Source organism: Falco biarmicus, chromosome 2 (assembly GCF_023638135.1).
Source record: "Falco biarmicus isolate bFalBia1 chromosome 2, bFalBia1.pri, whole genome shotgun sequence".
NCBI lineage: Eukaryota > Metazoa > Chordata > Aves > Falconiformes > Falconidae > Falco > Falco biarmicus.
In genome coordinates this window covers 25,322,442-25,346,146 of record NC_079289.1, presented here as the reverse complement: position 1 = coordinate 25,346,146, position 23,705 = coordinate 25,322,442, and the positions used below count along the sequence as shown (strand labels likewise).

At 42.4% G+C, this 23,705-nt stretch overlaps 1 protein-coding gene across 1 annotated transcript in view; it reads right to left on the bottom strand.

Moving 5' to 3' along the window:
* Nucleotides 1–21,406, bottom strand: part of KL (klotho) — a 50,634-nt gene extending 29,228 nt beyond the window's left edge. Inside the window, exon 1 of the mRNA XM_056329859.1 lies at nucleotides 20,597–21,406. Within this exon, the coding sequence (XP_056185834.1) occupies nucleotides 20,597–21,406 (810 nt within the window). The remainder of the gene's footprint in view (nucleotides 1–20,596) is intronic.
* Nucleotides 21,407–23,705: the final 2,299 nt, after the last annotated feature.

Genomic DNA, 23,705 nt, shown 5'->3' with positions numbered 1-23,705 from the left:
TCTGTCTGAGACAGACCCTGCCTAACCTAGACCTGCTACTACAGAAGAGTATGGGTCGTCTGTGAATCCTGTGTCAGGCCTGTGAGCCAGTGTAAATGTCATGGGCATTCCACAACATGAATGACAGCACATATCTATGCTCAAGTAACTGAATCCCACCCCTAGGGAGCAGAAAGCAGTTCCAGATCCTGACACATAGCATTAGATGTCGGCAGCATTAATGCCCACACGTGACCTAAGATTCAGTTGCTTAAACGGAGGCATCCAGTACCATTTGGGATGTTCTGGATTATCAAGACATCTGCAATGGGCAGATAAAACACAAGACCTGTGGGAAACCTGCGTCTTCTGGGCTGGCAGCTGGAGGCAAAGCAGGATACTCTAGGCTTCTCAAATGGTACACGTTTGTCTATGTGTGCAACAGTTTTAGCCCTAACGGCCTCTAAAAGAAGTAGCCTTGCAATTGCATGAAGTTACAACTGTGAGAAGAATATATATTGTGAAAGACTGCATCAAAATCCTGCAAAGATTCAGGGAAACTAAGAGCACCTAAGCTAGACTTTTTCACTCCAGAAGTCTTACAGCAGCAACAAGCCCCAAGGGGCTGACACAGTGCATCACAGGGCCATGTAGATGGACAAGGCAAGTAGAACTGAATGACTCATAACCCAGCAGTCTTGATGCCTCAGCTATCTCCCCATACTTGCAACAGCACAGTGAACCATAGGGCTCACTGACAAGTTTTAATTAATACCATGGTTATTACTAGCCATAATTCTTCCTCATTGTTATTGCTTCCATGACATTAGGCTATGAAAGGAAGATCTCAGAAACTACAGAAGAAATGAAAACCGGTTACTTAGCAAAGGCACATCTCATCAGTTACTGTTGGAGGCAGACTTTGGTTTACCTTTATTTTGAGGAATCACCACACCCCTCAGCAGCCACCAAGAAGAGGAAAGTGCAGCTGTTCAAATCAGAACCCAGAAGAGGAGAGAGAAATTCCAGGGCAAGGAAAGATGGGGGAAACAAGAGTCACTGGAGGAAGAGAAACTCTTGGGGTACCACATTTTTAAAGACTCAAATCACAGAGCGATGACTTCAGTCAAGAGATGGAGGGACAAAATGGGGCACTCAATTTTGTGCTAGAAAAAAATTATGAATATTTGCATTTCTTCAGGGGCAAGGATGATTTATGTGTATTTATGCACTTTTCTACAAGCTTTTGGCTATACTGCAGTCACAGATTAAACTGGATTCAATTTATATCTTCTTTGATTTGGGAAATACATTTAGAACCTCATCCAAGGCGTGCTGAAAACATGAAAATACACTTTTGAGGTATAACTAAGTCCCTTTATGTCTGTTTCTAAATGCATGTTTAATGGTAGATATAAAACTGCTCTACTACAGAAATGAATGTTAACTCAAAAGCATACAAATAAGTTTTATAAGTTTTCCTGCTTTATTCTTGTAGTCTGCACATAATTAAAAGCACCATTTGAGCTAAAAGTTGGAATCTCATAGAACAGAAAACGGCAACAAACAAAAAGCATTTACAAAAAAGTATCTAACCCCTACGTTTATAAACACAATCTTCATACTGTTGATTACCTCTAGAAATTAAGCTGGGTTTCACTTGTTTGTGTACAAGGAATCCAACTAGTTTGGCTGACATAATATTGAAAAAATATTTTAACATAGTTGCTAAGAAGCTAAATGTTAATAAATTTGATATAAAAATACCAGCTACAGTTGTTTTCTTTTGGAAAGTATATTCTGAATTTTTATACAATGCGCTATAGAATAGGGGGGTTTACCACATCAATGAACTGCAACCTCAGCCTTACCAATCAAGAAAAGAAATCACAGTAAAAGACCTAAAGCAGCTTTTATCCAGTCCTTAGAGAAAGAAAATTTAAAAAAAATAGAACACAGCAAAAAGAAAATGAAAAGTGTTGTCAGGGTAATTATCTAGTTAAGCCACACAGAAAAGGGCATGTGTTGGCTCATACATAGAGTTGCACATGCTAATTAACTACTTTTCTTTCATCAATACTTGTTTCAGCTTCTGTGCTCTCACCACCATAGTACTAGACACTTTCTGACCAGAATTAACATCATATTAACACACTGAGGTATTCATAAATATTGTGCCAATTGGACAAATTTTAAACATACTTAGCACAGTTAGGTTTAGACTTTACTCTGGCAGTGTAATGAGCACTTCTGGAGGCCTAGCATGTGATTTTTCCAAACAACTTGGCATGTTTCAGATGTCCTTAACCAGCTCTTTGCCAGTTCTCTGTTCATATTCTCTTTTGGAGGCAAAATAATTGTCACTTGAAGAAGAGACAGCAGCTTTGATATTGGGCTTTCTTTATCTAAGAAACCTACAAAAGATAATTTTTACTCTGGCTAACACTGCTGCAGAATGAAGTCGTTAAAAAAATACTGCATGAGTTGAAGGAACTGACACAAGGGGAAACTGATAGAATTTCTCTTTTGTCTACTATTTCAAAGTGCAATGCCAAACTCCAAATTGCTCTAGAACAAAATATAAAGCCAGTGATGTAATTTGTATACATGAATGACTGTCATCACTGGACTATGAATATAAAAAATAAAATAGCTGTATATACCTCTTTTTTTTCCTACTGACTCCAGATACGGCTAAAAACTTTATTTTTTTTTCCTTGGCCATTTTAAATATAGATACAGAAACATAAGAACAAATTAAAACCTTAAAAAAGCCGTTAACAGCTTCAGGTACACTCTTTAAGCAATTTGTCTCAGATTGGCATTTGTTTCTGGATAACCATGCCTTTGGAAATTCTGCCTGTACACTGTAACATGTAAATATCCAGTATCAAAGTATAGTAATGTTTTCAATAATTTAAAGAAAACCTATTCTGGGAGAAACCCCAGTTTTAAGATCAAAATGTATTAGAACAACAGTAATGCAACTTCATACACTTCCTGTAATGGCATCACTTCATCCTCCTATGTCCACCTATATATATGCCAGAAAGTAACACTGCTCTGCTGCACAGTTACCATAAGGGTAGGTACGTTAGCATTTGTCAGAAGGCCACATACAATTGTGGTAATTAGGTCAATATCCAACAGTGAGACAGATGCCTACCATTTAAATATTGCCAGTTTTAAAGGAGGGCAGTTCGAAATAATGAGTCTGGAGAGACACCTCATTTCTAAGTAATTGACCAAAGAGCTATACAGATAGAGCAAAAACTTTGAGCTGATTCCCATGAAGACATCAATCAAAATGCTCTCAGAGCATTTGTAAACTAGCTCAGTGTCTGTTACAGCCCTGCTCACAGACAACACGCTGATCAGAGACATCTCAAGCTTAAATACAGGAGGACAGGAAGAGCAATAAATTCAGTGACTGATTTTTTTTAAAATACCACTTTTGATTTTTAGACCAGCACAGGCCCATGCAAGCAGCCAGATGGCTTACATATATTCTGGGCTTCTCAGATGAAAAAGGAGATGAAGCGTACCCCTGTGCCTAATATAATTATAATGCGTAGCTGGTTAATTTCCAGCCATAGTACCTGCACCTACTTTAGCAAACAGTAGAGCTGAGGACCCAGTATCTACAATAACCTACGGACCAGAAGCCAGTCAGCAGCTGGATTACACCAGGCGTGGTTCTGCAAACCAGCTTCCAGCTTAATTTCATCCAAAACCAATACAACTAGGTACTCCGAACCCACTTCAGGCTATGAACTGTAGTACAGCAAATGGAGGCAATTACGAGATTCACGTTGCACATGCACTCCTGATTTGTAATGTAATGCTACTGTAGATGAATGCTTAAACAGCCTAATGCTACAAAAGCATGAAAACCTTTGTATTTTTTATCCAAATCAAACAGGAAAACAATCTTTCATTTTGAAAGATCCCACATGGTGCATAAGGCAGTGAGAGCTGTCCAACCACTTTGTCCTAGAGAAAAAGTTTTTCATCAGCCACAGCTACACAACACAACCTTCAATGAGTATGTAGCACAAAGCATATTGAAAAAATGGATTTACGACAAGATATATTAAATCAGGATGGTGCTTTAGATATTAAGAAATTAATAGATTGCAGAGCTTACATGGAATTGTAGTTCAGTCAATGACGCTACCTACAGAAAGCAGAGCAGCTGGCAGTTCAGTAATTAACGAGCTGCCCAAACACCAATGAAAAGAAAATTGTTGGCTGAATCGGTGTGAAGGCCTTAAAGAGCCAGGCATTTTGCTGAGACAAAGGGAGGAAGGCAGGGAGGGCAGAAGAAAGGCAGGAAGGCAAGAGGGAAGGAGGTAGAACAGATTGCATCCCATTAATTGAACTTTTTCACTGGAAGCTCTTACATACATGAACGCTCTTACAGAAGAGCTAAAATAATCTGCATGAGACACATAGGCACATTCTTACTGTCTTACTGGAAACAAAAAAAGTCTCTGTAGAAATAAGCACTCGGGGAAAAAAGTAAGGCTCCATCTATAGGAATCAAAACCCACTCTCCTCGTACTAGTGAGATGCAAAAAAAGCAGAGGCGTTGGAAAGAAATACTGGAGAAACAGTAAAGATTGTATATACATATTTTCAAACGTAAAATAATTCAAGAGTATTAGGATATGTTTTATAGCCAAGTGCATTAGATGCATTAGATGTTTATTACCAAATGAACTACTGGGAGCATCTGGTAATACAGAGACAGAATATAAGGACAAAAGAGATGCTCTGCTGGGTCAGATGAAGTTCGTCAAGCCCTGTACCATCTTGGATAGCAAGGTGCTGTTTTAGGAGAGCAAGTGAGCCCAGTCACTTTCTGAGATCCAGCCTCCTACTTCCCGGACATTCACACTGTTCTGCTGGGGATGGTAGGGGGTGCATTCCTGCCTATTTTGTTTAGTATCTGCTTACGGACCCAGTGGTCACGTATTTGCCTACTCCCTTTTTGAGTCTGCTGGTACAACCTGCTTCCAGAACCTGTTATGGCAATAAATTCCCAAAGTTCATGACCCACTGTGTAAAAAGGACTGAACTGTTTGCTCTGGGTTTCTTTTATAGTCCATGGAGAGCAACAGGAAATTTTAAATTGCAGTTTATCTTACCCCTATGTAGATGGGTAAAATTGGTCAGAATTATCATGCCTTGAAAGTCTCTCCACTGACCACCCAGGGAGCATAACCTAACTTGTTCGCATGTGTGTACAATGCAAACATCTAAAGTGAGATGAACCACACCCTTTAAATCTTAAATTGGTCCTTTCAAATTTAAAGTGTATTGTTTAGCTCAGTTTAATTAAACATAATTAACATATATATATAAAGTCAGAGAAATTTATTGCTACTCTGAGAGTACTGCCTCCAGAATTTCTTCTTTCAGGGATGACTCTGTGCTGCAGGATTAAAATGGGAATGAAAGCAGAGGCCTTCCACAAGTCTGATCTGCTGTAGACCAGGAGTCAATCCTGCCAGTTGTGAATCTCCCCAACTTCCTGCATGATGATGACTAATCAACTGCTATGTTTTCATTGTGGACCCAACAAAGGATTTCACATAAATGTATGAAACATTCTGAGCAAGGCACTGGAAATGGTTTGTTAAATGACACAATATTCCAGAAGATGGTGATGAGTCATATTACTGTGTAAAAAGAATTCTGACTTCAGAGAATTTTCACAGAAATACAAAAAATACCTTACAGAAAAAGTGATTGCCATCTTTATGATCCTGTGTCTACTATCTGCCAGGGATTAGGAAAACTTGATTACAAAATCAAGAAGAGCCTCAAGGGCATCAGGTTCAAACCCCTGCTGCTATGGCCATATATACAACACGATCCTATTTATAACCTGATCCAGATTCACTTTAACATTGGCTAGGTATTTTGTTCATACTGTTCTCTCTGGAAGACTACGACAGAATCACACATCGTGAACCGTTTCCTTTTTTCCCCGATTTTCAGGTTAAATTTATTCATGTTCAGTCTAAACACTGTGGTGCTTGCATCAAAACTTTGCCTGGACTTAGTTTCCTTCACTTGTTTCTGCCACTGATCTAATTATAGACAGCAAGTATATCCTCTCCCAGTGTTCTTGCTCAGGTAAATAAGCCATGTTCTGGTATGGTAATTCCTCATCTCTGCTGGAAACATCACCTGACACAGACTAGAAACAAATGTGCCTTTGTCACAGCTGGATTATATTGGCATCTGATGGTCACGCTGTGATCAGCGAGTTTTCATCTTACGGAAAAAAATGGTCTGAGTCTCCATTCATCTATTTATTATCCTGATTATTGTTTGCACTGGCACTGCTTCCTCAAGTTTAGCTCCTGCTCTAATTAGTACAATCCTAGTCTGTGCCAAAGCATGAGAGTTAATAATACATTAACCAGTCCTGCTAGGAACTGCCCTTGAGCCTAATGCTTCTACTTTCGCCACCATTTCAAGTGTCCTACTGAAAATACAGACTGGTTAGGTTTATCACATTTTCTTTTTGTAGATAATCACTTATCACAGAAAGCTATCAGATGGCTTTAGTTTGACTTTGATACCATAAATTCATAGTAGTTTGTGCCCGTTGCGCCTGTAGCTGTTTGCATTCATCTAACAGTCATGCTCATTAATCTTTCCTGTCTACATATCCCAGTGCTCAACATGATCAGTCTTCTTGATATATCAGACAAAAAGCATTAATTGGTTTTGGAAGCACATTTATATATAGAGAGATATATATATATATAATCCTATCTTCTTTGCCATTACCTGATGGCTGTATTTCTTTCCTTATGCTGCTTTTCCTTAGGTGATTGAAGGATATCTTGTGATTTGTTTTAAAATAATGAGTTGGGTTTTTTTTACAACTTAATGCACATTTAAAATTTTCTGCTTATCTTAGTCAGTAAATACCCATTGTATTACTTAAACTGAAATGAGGTTCAATAACTTCCCTGGAGAAAATAATGGGGCCCTAAAGGAAAGAGACATCTTTTGTTTCCAGACAGAGGGAGACTGTGACAACTAGTACATGGTCTGCATTTGCATATCAGTTCCAACTAGGAGTGGGAAGACTGTTAATTTTAACATTTTTAACTTTTTTTTGATGCTTTAAACGACGTTTTCCGAGGACTGCTCCCTTTACCTTTTTGGAAAAGGCATGAAACGCTTTCAGCATACTTCAACAGTCATGGTGGGTCAGCGGCAGCTGGCTGGCAAAAGGGAGTGAAGAGCCACAGGACAGGGTTACTCAATGCCCATGAGATCTTACATGGGACACCAAGGCCATTTGCTTGCTCTGGCTTTACGGGACCAAGCAGGTGCTGCAGAGGGAAACTGCATTGACATGCCTCAGCAGCTTCCTTGTGTCAGAAGACTCAGCTCAGGGCTCAGGAAAACCAGGGGAGAGCATGAGATACAGGATTTCCCTACAGATACACCGAAGATATCACCTGCCTGAAATAAGTGAGGCTGGCAAGATTTGCGTATGATCCAGAGCATATGTCAGAGTCCACCACCTGAGAATGCACAGGAACACTAAGTACCTCAAGCCAATTTTTGAACTAGCCCTTCAGTACTCCCCTCCTCTGCCATCTACCCCACCTCTCTGCACCCTCATTATAGTAAGTGCAAATGTCTATCTACAAAAAGCCTGGGTTTGAGTTTGTCACCACAGGTTTTGTCTATACCCCACATGGAGAAATGGGACAATTGTGGGTTTTCTGGTCACAGCATGAGAGACATCATGCTCACTTCTCTCCCTTACCCGTGTAAGGATCCTAGGACGGCAAGCTCAAATGTAGATGTCTCTGTTGAACATGTCTAAAATTAGCTCAAGTGTGATTGCTCTCCCCATGTTTACTTCCACAGCCTGCAACGGAGATGGCTCTACTGCGATGATGCATCTACGCAGCAAAGCACTTGCAGTGCAATCCTTCATCTCCACCCAGCCCTCATACAGCACTGTTCTATATGACTCCTGAGCTCCTGGCCCACCACTTCACATTATGCAGCTCTACGCCGAAGGCTTGTAGGCAGCCAAGGATAGCTGAGCCCATGTCTTCACTCGCTAGTTGTGGTGCAGAGCCAAAGTACACACGGCCACAGCCCTGGTCAGCCCAGTGGACAGATGGCTTAGAGCTGGAGAAAAAGTCCTAGCTGCTCTTCGCCCTGGGATCACTGGGAATGCTGCCAAACCACTTTAAGACAAATATCTTTACACTAAACCACATTTTATAACGGTTATTGAAAAGCCAACTATTGAAAGGCCAAGCAGATCCCAAACTGAGTCTCAGAGCTGATGCAAAGGCTTCCTGGAAGACAGCAAGATGATGTTGCTAAAGCGTGGGGCAGGAGCTATCCTCCATGCTACAACCTCACTCAAACAAGCAAAGTGCCCTGCTACTGACAGCTGTAACTTGGGGTGGACATGAACACTGGGTAGTTTAACATTGTTGTTTCAGCTTTTGGATAAATATAATTTGCTATTGATAATCTTTGCAGGTTGAAGACTGCCCCAGTTATACCCAGTGCCAATACCAACAAATTATTTTCATGCTATACACAAAGGTGAATGTGGGGGCTTTGCAGGCTCTGATGCACATCCAGCTCTCCTATTAGCACCATGAAGTGGAGCTCAAGATCTAGTGGCCAATTGACACCAAAACAAACCGTTTCTGTATTGGCCATGTCCAGCCTTGACTAGACACAGTGGTTTTCCTTGCATGCACTCCTGCATCCTCCATACGGAGTCGCCAACCTGATAAAAAAATTACTTGCATATCTCACAGACTACTCTTCAGTTAACCCATCCATTTCACAGTCAGCAAATCAAAGACCACTTTTTTCAGCTAGAAAAGGAATTTATCTGTATCCAAATTACCACATTATGCTACAGTTCCAATAATCTACATTGTTTTTCAGCATTTACAACAGCAGTGCCATTCCACCAGTGCAAAACTGCAGTGGTTTCACTGGACATGCTCCAGAAAGACACCTACTGCCTATCTGTCTTCTGGACATACTTCTAGCTTTTAAGATTTTGAGACACAAAACTGAGGTTCTGGGCTGGCTCTTCCCAAAGGTATGTCTAGTTACTGCACAAAACAATAGTGAATTATTCAGTGGTGGGGTCGATAATTAATCTTACCAGAAACATAATGTGGGGACTGAGAAAAGTAATCTTTTCTTACACTTGTAGAAGAATAATAGTAGAACCTAAAAATCACTGCAATGGGTCAGTCTGTCCAATCCATCTCATTACCACTGAAGCAGTTCCAGAACAAGGTGCTTCAGAGAAAAATCTTCAGATGCTTGCACCAGCTGCTCAAAAATCTGGAATTGCTTTGTTACACAACCAGTGATGTAACAAAAACGCTGAGTCTGCCTGTCAGATTTTTTGGCAGTTGTCATTGCTGGTGTTTCTATCCTATGTCCAGTGTCAATGTTTGTGTCACAGGAAGCCTCTCTCTTAACAGTTACCCATTTATTTTGGTAAATGACTGTATGGATTGGGCATATCAATTGACTCCCTTGCGTCTGTATACCTCCCAGTGTAGCATTTTCCTCTAGATGCTTAAACAGCTTAGTGAGGCATTTCTACCTGGTGTTAGGTCTGTGAAATGCTAGTGCCCACAAGTCTGTTTCCAGACCCTCCAGGTCCTTTCCCACATTGGGCACATGCTGCTCCATTGTATGTTTGTCCCTTTCCATTTCCTCTCTCTCTTTGTAGTTCACTCTTCCATACTCGCTTGACTCCTAAAAAATATTCCCCAGAAGCACTCCCACAAAATGAACAGCCCCTCAGCAAAAAAAATGGAAAGGAGATATACGAATCAAGCCTAGTTGCCTGCAATAGTGTAGCAAGCTTTTAGCCCCAAACACTACACCATAATGTGCACTATAGGCCCCCTCTTTCCCATGTTCATGGCATTATGAGCCAAAAAACAAATCCAGAGACCTTTAACGCAAGAAAAATCACCAAAGGCTCCAAACATCACAATGAGCCACAGGAATAAAATAGGAAAGCACAAAGATACCATCACAGTATTTGAAGCAGAAGGCAAATTAGTTAGATAAAATGCCTTAATGATCCTGGGAACCTGGCCACCTTCCATGGCACAGAGAGGAGGAAAAAAAAAAAAAAAAAAAAAAAAAAAAAAGAGAGTTCAACAAGAAACATCACTGCTCCTTGACAATATAAATTCCTCCCCGACCAGCAGTCCAGAACCCCCAAACCCAGATTCCACAGGCCAGCATCACTATCTCGTCCCTGCCTACACTCACCCGCTCTGGTTTCTACAAATCTATTCCAAATTACCCGTTACACAGGTAAAATTTCTCTCCAAAGGAGTCCAACTTGGGTAAAGTGGCATCTGACTGGTGTCATTTAGTGTTCCTGCCTTTCACGCTTAGCATTACAAAGCTGTTTCTATATTCTATATTCTACCATTTTACCACCAACCAATTTTGACGTGGTCTCTACTTCATTACCCTAAGCAGGGCTATGGAAAAAGGCTATTTTCTGAGCTGCCCTCTGCTACAGTTTGCTGATTCTAACATCCAGACTCAGAATGACTGTGCCAATTTGATGCTGCTTTTATTAGACTTTTCCTTCCTTTTAAGCAACTGCATCCTTCAAGTACCACTTTTCTTTTTAGCAGAAATAGGAAAGAGGAGTAGGATAAATGACTGAATAATTACAGTTTCACACAAAAGTGGCACAAGCAGCCCAGCTACAAATATCAGACACAGAGTAACAGTGCAAGAATTCTGTCCTGACAGCTCTAAGGCTGTTTTATTTCTTTCATCAAAGAATAAAAGGCATCAAACTGCAGCTTCAAGAAGCCATATTGCAGCAGGTTATACAGCAATTTCACACGGGTAAACTGACCCAGTTTGCGGCAGTGGGCATTCATCCAATGAAAGAATACAGAAGGCAGTGTGTGAAATGACTGACTGACTCACTGTGTCAAAACGATATTTTTTTTCAATATCACATCAAAATGGAAAACCAAGAATTTCCATGGCAAAGTAAAAATAACATGACTGATTTTTATTTCCCCTAGTTCTCAATTCTTTCTGGGACATTTAAGTCTCTCTCTCAAATATTTTAATTTCAGTGACTCGGTCAATTCCAGTTTCACAGGTTTTATATCTTTCTGACTTGCTCTAATTACATTATATTACTTTGTGAAAACAGAAGGTATTAGGAATATGAGAAAAAGCTAGCTGATATGACAGTAGGGTAGTAATCACAGCTCAGTATGAAGAAGAAGAAGAAGGGATTCTTTATAGTATCAAGCATATTATTCAGATGCAAAACTCCAGCTGAATCATATTTCTGCAGCTCTGTTCCTTGCCCTGCGTGGTATACCCCTATATTCTCTTCTCATTCCAAACAAGAGGCATGTTCCTGGCTGGGAAGGGAAGTAGGATGATAAACTGAGTTCAAGAGCTCCTTCAGTGCATTTCCAAGGTCTTACACTTCACACAGCAGAGGTGCTACTTGAATATGGGAATGCACATTTCATTCAAGTTAAGAAGAATACATCTGTTCAACATGCTAATTTACTTAACTGCTTGAAAGCGACAGGATTCTCAAAAAAATATTAAGGAAAATTCAGTTCTCACTTATTTTCCTTCAGCTCCTTTGAGAAACCCAGACTTAATGTAAGTGTCCCTCCTTTCTTTTGCAGGCTGGTCACTGTGTCCCCCAGTGCTGGTTGCAATGTGGACAGCAAGTGGACACCGTAAGCCAAGACAGACTCCTTGAATTAGGCTCCATCACTGTGAAGCATGGTTTGTGACTTCATTAAATCACCAGTCAGCTTCCTCAAAAAAAAATCATATGACATTTAAAAATAAAAAATGAACCAGAGAAGGAGTTGTCCTTGGAGCACACCAGGCTATCTCATTTCACATCAAGTTTACTTTTCAACACTAAATATACATATAAAACTGCAGTATCGTCTGATAAACGCAGCTCCTGCATGCCCACTCACAGCCAGTCACCCCCACATTTCACCAGCTCCTCATGCATTGCCCATTTTCATAGTACTCCTCTTTCATGTCACCCCGTGCTTTGTTACAAATCTTTCTGGATTTTGCTTCCTGATGGAATACGTAACTGGTGATGGCCTTTCTGTTGTGGTGGCCCTTCTCTCTGCACTATGACAGGAGAAGAAGTGAAGAACAAACTAAGTGTATTACAAAAAGCATGTCATCAGTGTAGAGTCAGCAGCCAGTTGAACTTTCATTTCAAACCTGAGGTCAAAATTATTGATTTTGAAGCAAAATGTTATTACTTAAAAAATACAAAACAAAAAATAATCATTCAGCCTGACAATGCAATATATTGCCAACTTACTTGCTCGAAATGTTGCACAATTCTACCATTTCCATATACACTTGAGTTAAAGAACCATAATTAGAATAATTAATCAGTAACTATGTTCAATAGTTCCATGCCTGCAGCAAAAAATGAGATTATTTCTTAAAATGTCAAAAATTAAATAAACAAATCGAGTAAGCTTTGCCCTCAGCTCTGAAAAACAACTGATCCACTGGAGCTACTACATATTCAAGAGAACAAGAAAAAAGCTGACTGAGAAAAGGCATTGGAAAATCAGTGAACTCTTACCAGAACATGTGACCAACAGCTACAAGCCTGCCCCCCTTCCTCACCCAACCATTTGACATCTTTTCTAGAAACAGGATCAAAACAGATGCTACTACCTTCCCACCTGTAAAGCAAATAGCCTGAAAAATATAATCCCAGCGGTGCTAACATTTTGTAGCCTTTAGTAAGGGCATTAAACTGATTAATTTACTAAAGGATTCCTGGCTGACTTTTGGACTCACAAAATAACGAGGCATTTCCATAGTATAATCTCCCCTGGCCAAATTTAATCCATCCAGCTGTCTTCAGAGGTGTGCTAAGCTGACGAAAACAGAAGTCAAAGCTCAACTGTTAACATAAGACCTAAAGTGCAAGTAACAAAATGATCACGTGCTGACCGAAGTGACAGTCCACTGGCAATGTGCGTGGCCCCTGTCAGCTCACCCTCCTGCTGAAGAGCATGTCAGAGGTGTCTCGCAGCATCCCCAGCGTTCCAGCCTCTCAGGCCAGCCCGATCCCGAGGCATGTAGAAGGCCCTGTGCCTCCCATCATGCAGAAATCACACAGCTCTGGCTGCCCAATGGCACCGGAACCACCTCTGGTCCCAGTCCCTTGGTTCCTACACCAGCTGTTGTAAACAGCAAATATTTCAGTAACTGAATTTAGAATACAGGGTGGGTAGATGTGCTGTGTTCAGAATCAAAACAAAGCAAAACTTTATAAACTTTTGCAGTTCTCCGTAACACAGAATGCTATCTCTTCTCAGATGAAACATAAAAATAAAGCAACACAAACGTGCTTCAATGTAGCCAAATCCAGAGATTCTTAAATTGCTTCGTCTTAATCCAGTGTGCATCGAAAAGGACCCTCCCTGCCAAATCTCCAGGGAGACGTACCACAAACTTAACAGGCCAGGCTTCTCACGAGTGTGTTGTGCCCTGAGAGTGGAGTTGAAGCTCCCACACCAAGACAGAAGTTGCCATCACTGATACGCTGAACTGTTTATTGTTAATATAGATTACATTTCATTTTTTTCCACTAAAACCTACATTTTCAGAGTTTAAATCATGCCATACATGATTCTGTTATAAATTTGCAAGCAAAGAGGAAGAACAGACATCTACAAGTACTGTCACCTCCACTGCCACCAAAGCATCAAGAGTCTCTTTTCTCAAACTGCGCTAGCTGTCTTGAAAAGAGATACTTGTTCCTACCACTAACACTGAAAGGCCATTCCAGAAGCTCTTTCTTCCAAGAGCTATCCACGACTTCTAAGAGTCAATCTAATTGTACTGATATGGAACTTTTATTCTCTTTTGAGTGTGTGCATCTGGCCCTTTAACTCTAAATTGTCTTCCTGTCATTTTTGTCCAGGAGTATTTACCAGAGAGCATCGGTGTGAACCTACTTCCTTCCCTTCCTTGGTACCATTTGCCTCCTACTCATCCCATTTTACTGAAGACTCCAGTCCCTCGCTGTGGCAAATATCTCTTTCTCCTCTTAGGCTTGGTTAGTTACTCTTCCTTCTTGACAACTCACCTTCTCTGTCTGCTGGCACAGTTTCTCTAAGTGAGGTAATTAAGTTCTTCCTCCTAAAGCCAGTCTCTTCTTTCATGTTTTATTCATGGTCACATCCCATGGGTCACCTTCTCCCTCAAAGATCTGTCCAGTCTTCATTTCAGTCATTTCCTAAACATCCTGAGATGTTGTCTACAACCTTACTCTTCTGTTCCATTCTTCTGATTTAATCTAAAATCAGCATTCACAGTTTTACCCGTGACACTCTTCTATATGCTTTGGCAGGCAAATATTCAAACATGAATAGTTTTTATTTAGTACTTAAAACAGGTAACACATCCTGTAATTCTAAAACCTGTCATCATTGTATATGGAGGTCACCTCCCCTAGTTCTCTCCAGCAGCACTTCTTCATCATTTCCTCTGTATTTTTACCATCATGGAAAGGAAGAAGAAAATCTCCTTGTATACATTTCTTTACCAACAAGTCCATGCAAGCAGGCTGCTTTGATTGCTGGCTCCTTGGCTTTTTTAAAACTTTGCCAAGATCAGCCTTGCACCTTCAGATTAAGTTCAACAGTTCAGCTGTTCATCAGCAACAACCAAACACATAAATCACACGCTCAGTTGCAAGGATTAGTAAACATCTCTCAAACTCTGCCAATTGCTAACTGAAAATCACAAGACTCTACAAACTGGAGGTAAGCAAACTACAGAGCATCTACACACATGTGTCTGTCTGTTCTTTCCCATTTCTCCCAGTGTAAGAAGGATATGCATCAGAGCCCCCCAAAATAATTAAAATTAAATGTCTCCAAATGCCCACACCTTGCACTGCTTTCTGTTCTCTGTCTTTAATGGTCACTGCTTGCCAAGAGTAGTGCCAGCTGCATAGACATATTCACTGCTTCTGTCTAGTTGAAGAAATACTGAAAGATAAGGGGAAAAAATTCTTTGTTCCCCAGAGCAGACCAGGAAAGAGATGCTGTTACTCAAAGAAAGGGTTAATAAATGTCAGGAACAAAGCTAAGGTGATTGCCCAAGAAACTGCTGGCATCCTATTCTGATGTAATTTCTACCGAAGCAAGAGAGATCAGAATTTGACCTTCTAGAAGGCGGGCATGTGATGAGTGAAGCAACTTTCTCTTACGTCATGAGCATTTCTTCCCCACAGAAGACGATGCTTCCAATAGAAAGAAACTACTATCTCTGCACTTTCAACCTGCTGATGGTTGCAGAATATAGAGGTTTCTACCTGACCTACCATGGGAAGAGCTCTCAGAGCTCCTTGCTTTCAGTCAAAAGGGAAAGGCAGGCACTAAGAAATTATGAATTATCTTAAAGTAAAATATACATTTCCTTCGGAAAAAAATGAAGGTAGGCTTTATTTTCCAGGTCCCAACAATATACTTAAGTATGGGTAGGAATTATGTCCATCAACTACCTTAAGTACTGGAAATCTTCCACAGACACAACATGAAATGGAAACTGGAAAAATATGTCATATGAAGAAGTGCACATTAACATGAGTCCTTCCACACACATCACTCTGGATCCCACAAAGCTACAACAAATACAGGATCTCTTCTGCTTGAGGAAAGAGGCTGAAGGGGAGACCCAAGAATGTCTCATACTTTATAAGGTTTTATTAATGCAAAATGAAAGAGTATCAAGGAGCAGACAGCTTTAAACTCACGTACCCAGTGAGATGTGAATTTTACATTGCTGATCTAAATGCCCTTACCTGTATCAATCTGCTGTTAATCAGTTGTCATTATCTTTCCGGCACTGAGCAGAGCCTCGGCCCGACATGCTAAACAAACACTTCGATCTTAAATGAAAAGCACGCTATTTAAAAACGAACCATACTAGAACAGTAATCAGAAATATCACCTAGGTACCTCCAGCAACAGCTACTGCAACAATTAAGTCAGGCACATGGTACTCAAAATGAGATAGAAAGAGGCAAATTTGGTGCTGCTTATAGAATTAAACACAGAGACTCGCAGTTGTAACAACCGTTAACTACTAAGCACTAAAATCCTCATAATGAACAGGGGCCCTTAAGAAATGCTCAACCTCATAATGAACAGCAAAAGAGTTGAGGTGAGACAACATACCTACAGGCTTGACCTAGTGCTCCTTCACACAGAGAACACACAAATTCTGCTTCCATCCCACTTCAGTCATCAGTGTAGTTTTTGCAGGTCCTGCCTATTGAGTTTTAGTAAGATTTCCTATAATTTCTAAAAAGCTTTTCAGGTTGTAGAATCCCTACACCTGAGAGAAGTTCACTTTTCCATGGTAACACCTTATTCTCCCCATAGTCCTGACATTTCTGTAATTAAAGATCAAAGTATTCTGTAAAGATAAGAAATCACTTTTTTTTGTTTACAGCAGAATATTTGAAAACATTCTTTTTGCAAATGTCTATGCAATCAGGTAGAAATGGCAAGGGGGAAGTTACATATTTGAGCTAATTTTAAAAAAATGAGCATCCTTGAAAACCAAATTCCTGTTTATCACACTGAAAAATGAAACTCGATTTTTTTTTTTCTGATGATGATTGAAGCTTGAGTAAGGTGCACTATAGCTTTTAATGTAATGTATAACCATCTGTAGCTACTGGCACAGAAAACTGCAGCTTGAGATCTGAATTTGCTCTATGGTCTTTGTCATCCCTGACATTTGAAAGATACCTGACACAGACGATTAGTGATTAGAATAATCACCACTGTAATAAATTCTTCGCAAATATATGCTACCCAACTGATACTCAAAACCAGAAACAGAACCATTTTTTTCTTTGTTCTTCTTTGAATTAAGTCTTAAGAAAGCAAGAATAGCAAAAAACCCAAAACTATTCCCAAGAATTATTCCTTCTTTTTCTACAAATTCTGCAACGTTTTTACAACTATGATGAGCTGTGTTACATTCAGGAAAATCCAAAATCACTTCATTTCCACTGAGTGAAAGTTTGAAGGCTGTCTGAATTTTGAAAGAAACAAGATGCACCAAGAAAAGACCATTCTCCTATGCTGCAATTACTTTATTAGGTTTAGCACTGAAGGTCAACAAAAGAGTACTTACCTTTTGTTTTGGAATGAGTTTTGGAATAGAATCAGTCTGTTGCTACGTGACTGGTTTCCAGGCAGCAACTCCACTCACTTCTTCAGGGAAACAACGTGTTCTTATGTTTCTGCAAATGCTGTTTATATTGAGTAAATCCAAGTATGTTCAACTCAGACAATATACTGTGAACCAGTAATGAAATAATGCATTTGCAAAAACCAGAACATAACATGCTGACCTCTCTCAGCTCCTATCTGGAGAAAGCAATGCATTATACACATGACAGATTGTTGGCATTACATTTTCTGGCTGTTGACTTGAGAGAATGCCAACTTTTATGAACTATACTTGATCCATTCAATTTATTTTGTGAATAAACACATACAGCTTCCTGTATTTCTTACCATGTTCAAACAGCTTAGACGTACCCAAAACGACAAGTGTCAGTGGAAATACTATAAAAGGGTGAAGTTTTTACTGAACACTGATCAACATCCCTCAATAACAAACCAAAGATGCATCCATAAAATGTTTTTTCTTACAAATTTTTTACGTTATTTTTATTTGCTTTTTTTAATAAAAAATTTCTTTTACTCCATCCAGTTAGCATCAGTTATGACTCACTTGTGGAAATTCAGGAAATTGAAAGGTAATAAAAAAATTCAGTAAAATAGGATGAAATCCATTCAAGCTAAATTTAAACATCATTATTCAGATCAAACTTCATTGCCCTGTTTTCACCAGCCCTGAATTGAACAACTTGAATTGAATCAAACTCTTATTTGATTATTTATTCAGATAATAAACAACTCACTCAGAAAGACAGAGCCCAAAATCCACATTCGTATCTGTTGAATTTTAAAGTACTTAAAGGAAATCATTACATCTCTTAATGTAATTAGCATCCAGTAAAATAAATCAGTAGACATCAGCTTTCACTAGCTATTCAGCTTTCCACTTACGAGGGCCTTTGGTTTGGATAAATGCAGAAAGACACTTAAAACTGCATATTGTAAATAAGGGGGAAAAAAGTCAGAAAACATGCGTATTAAGTGTTAAGTCTGCCCATTTGCTAAGAACCAAACATTTATGACAACACATTTTATCTTTTAAAAAACAAACATGTTCTGCAAGCATAATTTCCCTGAGACAAAAAAAAAAGGGACAAGAATGCCACAAAGAAGAAGAAAGGATTAGGAAGAAATCTGGGACCAGACCTTTTGGGTAATGTAAGACATAAGCAGCAAAAGGTTAGGCAGCTGAACAGGGATTTTTTTGTGTGAGATGACAGAACCGCATCTTTTCTTGTGAGGCTGTGAGGACTGTATCTCCCAGCAGCACTGTCTGGTGCTGCACACATCCTCCCGGTCATGTGATGAAGCAGTACTACTGTACAGCCTTCTGATCCAAATCAAGGCTGCTGCTGAGAAAAACTGACCAAACTCACCTACAAAGTTATATGCAACCAACAGTCACACGTTAACGATTATTATTCAAGTTGCAAAGTCAATCACTCAAGAATTATGCAAGACAAGAGTGTAATTTGCACATGGAAATGTAATTCACCCCTTACCGTATGCGGTACAACTTAACCTTTCATTACACACATCCACTTTCTCTATGGGTATCAGGCTGTGTATTCGAAGAAGCTGTACTCTGTAGCTTCGTACTTCACTGCCTGCAGAAGTTGAAAGGTCTAATACCAATACACTATGGAGATGTAAGAAGGAAAAGGAGGATCTCCGTGTTAAAGCTGTTCACTGCTCTGTCCTGGAGAGTTAGGCTCTATCTCTGCCTCTGCTGAAGAGTCCTACCTGGAGGAAGCAGGGAGGGAAGCTCTTCTGTATAAACTGCACATCCCTTATTTTCTGTGTAGGTGATTTGAGATTTTGGGATTTGACTTGTAGAAGAGCTGAAAGTGTAATATAACTGACCAATATTCCAAAAAGATTACACGCCGGGAATAGGGCACTACTAACAATCAGTGGACACTTTGGGTCTTAATTGTATCTTTGTTTCAGTTCCTCGTTCATGAAAATCAGAAAAAAATGAAACTTTGCTGCCTTACGCTGTTGCATAAAATGAAATGTCCACTAATTGTGAAAACCCTGACTGACAGTCACTAAGACAAAACTAATCTTGAGGTTCTGTCACCAAACCAGTATTGGCAGACCCTCCTGTTTTCATTATACTTTTTACATGGCACAGGCAAGCCTTGTGCCTTCATTTCTCATTTGTTAAATAGAAAAGCATAGGGCTTTTCCCTCTCCATAGGGCTTTCACGAGAACAAGCATATGGTTGAGGTTATGAGGGACTGGGACAGATACGATGGTGATGGACTATACTCAAGTGTGAAACATGGTCAAGTACATCCCATGGTACTAACTGAAGAGTTTAAAGGTTTCAGAACCAGGAATTTAAGCTGAAATTTTACCCGCATTCTCCCCACCTATCTTTTCTCTTGCTTGTAGCACTAAACAAATGCAAAAATCATGCAGGAAGGTGGCAAAAAGTTGAATAAGGCATGTGTTGGATGTTTTCTTAATGTTCACATCTAATATACAATACTCATTAGGATATAACTCCTGCCGGTAAGTGTATGTGGAGTTGACGGAGATCAGTAGAGTTCATGAATGTACATTAAGGTGCAACAGAACATGCCTTCATGGGCACACTGTTACAGTTAGGCTGAATCCTTTCTCCTGTCACTGGAAGGATTCATGCACACTTTTGCGTAGTTCTCACTGAGAATCTACAATGTTTGCTTCCAGTTACACATATATACACTGCATAAAAATTATCTATAGCAGATTACTTATGCCATTTACTAGACCAGCTGGGGAACAGAGGGTCTCTTTTCCTAAAAAGTGTTCACACTCAAAAAACCCCATACTCTGTCAGGAAAATCACTCAGTATGGTATTTTGGCCGCCCCTACCATCCCCATTAGCTCAGTAAGATTTTTTTATCAAATGCACAAATTCTCTTTAGTCATATTAAGCATTTCCACAGTAACCTTAGTAAGCCACTGCTGGACTGGCACAAACGCATCCACTCACCCACCCAGAATGGCATTCGCAAGGGCTGGGAGCAGGATTGACGCTTTCTGCAGGATGCACAGCGTGCTTTAACTCAGCATGTTACCGCTAACTCGACACAAGAGCGGACACTGAGTTCCTGCCTCCCGTCTATGAGCTCAGCTGCCTTTAGCTGTAAATCGGCTGCCCACACTTCAGCTTCCACGGCAGTGGCCGCCCCAGGAGCAGGTGTGCCAGCAGGGCGGGCTGAGGGCAGCCTCCGCACCCTTCCCCTTGGCACGAGCCGGGGGCCGAGGAGCCGTGGGGCCCCCTTCCAGCCGCCCACCATTTACCTGGAGCAGGTGGTGTGCCGCCCGGTAGCCGAGGCGTGGGCCACCCTGCACGCCGGGCGGCAGTCGCCCTGTGCCGTAGCCATGCCAGGCCACCACGTAGGGGTTGTCTATGGTCAGCCAGTAGCGCACCTGCTCGCCAAAATGCCGGAAGCAGAGCTCGGCGTAGTCTTGGAAGAGCTGGGGCAGGACGGGGCTGGCCCAGCCGCCGAAGGCGTCCTGCAGAGCCTGCGGCAGGTCCCAGTGGTACAGGGTGACGACGGGCTCGATGCCCAGCTCCCGCAGGCGGCCCAGCAGCCGCCCGTAGTGGGCCAGCCCGGTGGGGTTGGGGGGTGCCGTGCCGTTGGGCAGCAGCCGGGCCCAGGACAGCGAGAAGCGGTAGTGGGAGACCCCCAGGCGCCGCAGCCCCTCGACGTCGCGGAAGAGGTTGTTGTAGCTGTCGCTGGCCACGTCGCCGCCCGCCGGCCCCGGCGGCGCGGACCCCGGCGGCGTGGCGGGGCGGTGGGCGAAGGTGTCCCAGACCGAGGCGCCTTTGCCGCCCTGGCGCCAGCCGCCCTCCGTCTGGTACGCGGCGCTGCCCGCCCCCCAGAGGAAGCCGTCGGGGAAGGTGTCGTGGAGGAAGAGCTGGTCCTGCGGGTAGGGCAGCCGGGCGAAGCGGGCCCAGGTACCCGCGCCCTGGCCCGGCGCCCCCAGCAGCGGCCGCCCCAGCAGCAGCAGCGGCAGCAGCGGCAGCAGCAGCGGCGCCGTGCGGGACATGCTCCCGGCGGGGCTCCGCGACGGCGGGTCCCTCCGCCCAGCCCCCCGCCGCCCCATTTTATCTCACCTCGCCTTTCCCCCCACCCCCCGCCCCGGTGGGCACGGCCATTAATAATTACCTCGGAGCTGCCGTCCGCATCCTTCCCGCCCGGCTCCCTCGGGGAGAGCTGCCTCTGGGGGCGGGCCCGGCGGTGAGACGGGGCGGGATGGCAGGAAAGGAAGGCAGAGGAGCCGGGGGTCCGCGGGGGTGAGCTAGACCCTGGCTGCCCTTCGGGGTCGCCTCTGTCGCCGCCCGCCTCTACGGCCCCGTGGGGCGGAGTTCCCCGGCAGGGGCCGCCCCGCACCCCTGCGCCTGCTCCGCCGGGGACCCCCGCCTCACTCCGGCGGCGGTGCCCCCCTCGGAGCCGGCAGCATCGCCGCTGCCCTGCACCCTTTCCCCGAAACGGCTTTTCTGAGGAACCCACGGGGAGACTCGACGGCCGGATCTGTCCCCTCCGAGGAGCTGCGTGTGGCCCCACGGCCGTCGGGGCGCCCGTGGGCCGGCGGGCAGCGGCCAGGGCTGAGGGGTGGGAGCCGCCCGCGGCGGGAAGGGCAGCAAATAAAACCATTTTTCCCTCACCCGGTATTTCCTTCGTGCTACCTTGGCAAAAGCCATCGCGTCGGCAGACTCTCATGGAACAGTAATTAAAGAGAAACTCGTCCGATGACATCGTCCTCCCCCACTTCCAGTAATTCATGGACTGTCACCTCCCAGTAATAACACTTTTCTGGAGGCTGGTGTAGTTGGCTGTTTACCACATGCAAAACAAGTTGCAATTACAAATGCCTCACAGATCTTTACGGGGAGGAACAAATCGAGCTAAATGTGATTACGAGTTACACCTTATAACCGACTTGAGTGGGTGCAATGCAGGGGCTGCTCTTCTCTGCTTCAGACAAACCAATTTGACCCAGGGCTGTAAAGCAAGAAATAGCTCACCGCTGCAAAAACCTGGTGTTCAGTTGTGAGGACATCTAAGAATAAAACACACCTACTAGACAGGCTGTTAAGGACAGGGAGATGTTCCAGGAGATTAAGTTGTTGTTTAACTACAGCATGAAGGCAGTTAGATAATTTCATGTTAGTTTTAGAAAATACATGCCCTCATGGGAAATTTACAGGTAATTGTTAATAATGAGTAGATGGATTTAAATGCCAGTTGTCATCTGCTGAAGGCTTCCTCTCGTGCACAGGGTGGGCTCGCACACCTTCCAAGTGCAAGCAGGGCATTTGCTGCGCCTATTTCTAGAACTTCCAGCTTCCACCTTTTCTACACTGGTGCAGTTCATTTTGTGGGATTGTTTTGTGCTGTTTTTAAAGGAGATACCAAAGCTATAGTGGACAGGATTGGAGTTAGTCTTCCATCAGTGGTAATTAATTAATTCCCATGTTTGAGGGATGAAGCTCTGAACAGCCCAGGGGACAACTCACACCCTTTCCCTAAGGGAGGAGGTTTGTGGGGTGGCAGCAGTGGGGTGGCAGGCCCAGAACTGGGGCTGCTCATCAGCTGCTGGGAGCGAGTTTGCTCTACAGTTTGCTGAAATTTTATTACAGTCTAAGTAAATGAAAACTTGAGCTGCAGCAACAGAGCTGCAGCAACAGAAAAAGGTGTTTGCACCAGCTGGTAGTTACTTGCAGAAGTTGGAGATTAGTTGTTAAGTGCATAGTCACGTTGCTGCAGTTGTTCCTGTGCAAGGAGTGAAGAGCCAGGCTCCCATTCAGCTACTGACCTGATTTCAGTGGAAGTGTAAAGCCTTCATTGGAGCTTGCTGCCAAGGTATTTTGAAAATCGGGATGTAGAGACATGCCTCAGAAATACCTCAGCCAAAAATAGGGTATTAGTGATGCTAAGTCCGTTGCTGACATTTAAAGAAAAAAACACTTCACCGGGTATTGGGGATGCAAGAGATATAAAAATATATCTTGATACATTCTCTTTTAATTTGCTAATTATTAACCAAAACCTAGATCAATGCTATTTATACTTAGGCAGCACCAATAAGTAGGCACTTAACTGAAGCGCCTTCATTAGGAGCTCATTTCTTCCCGAGCCTCTCAACAGTCAAGGGAAAGAAACAGCCTTACATTGTTAAGTCAGCCTAGCTAGATCTTTGACAATTTCTGGAGGTGCTCAGGAAGCCTACAGTGGCTGTGCTCCTGAAGCAAGCAACCCATTTTTGTGGGATGAAATCCAGCCGTAAGTTGCTGGCACAAAGCTGTCGCTTCACCTGTATGTCTGTCCGATGAGAACTTTTCTTTTACTGCAGAAGTCAGAAAATGTGCACTGTGGCCTCTAGTTGCTTGGGTTTTTTTCTT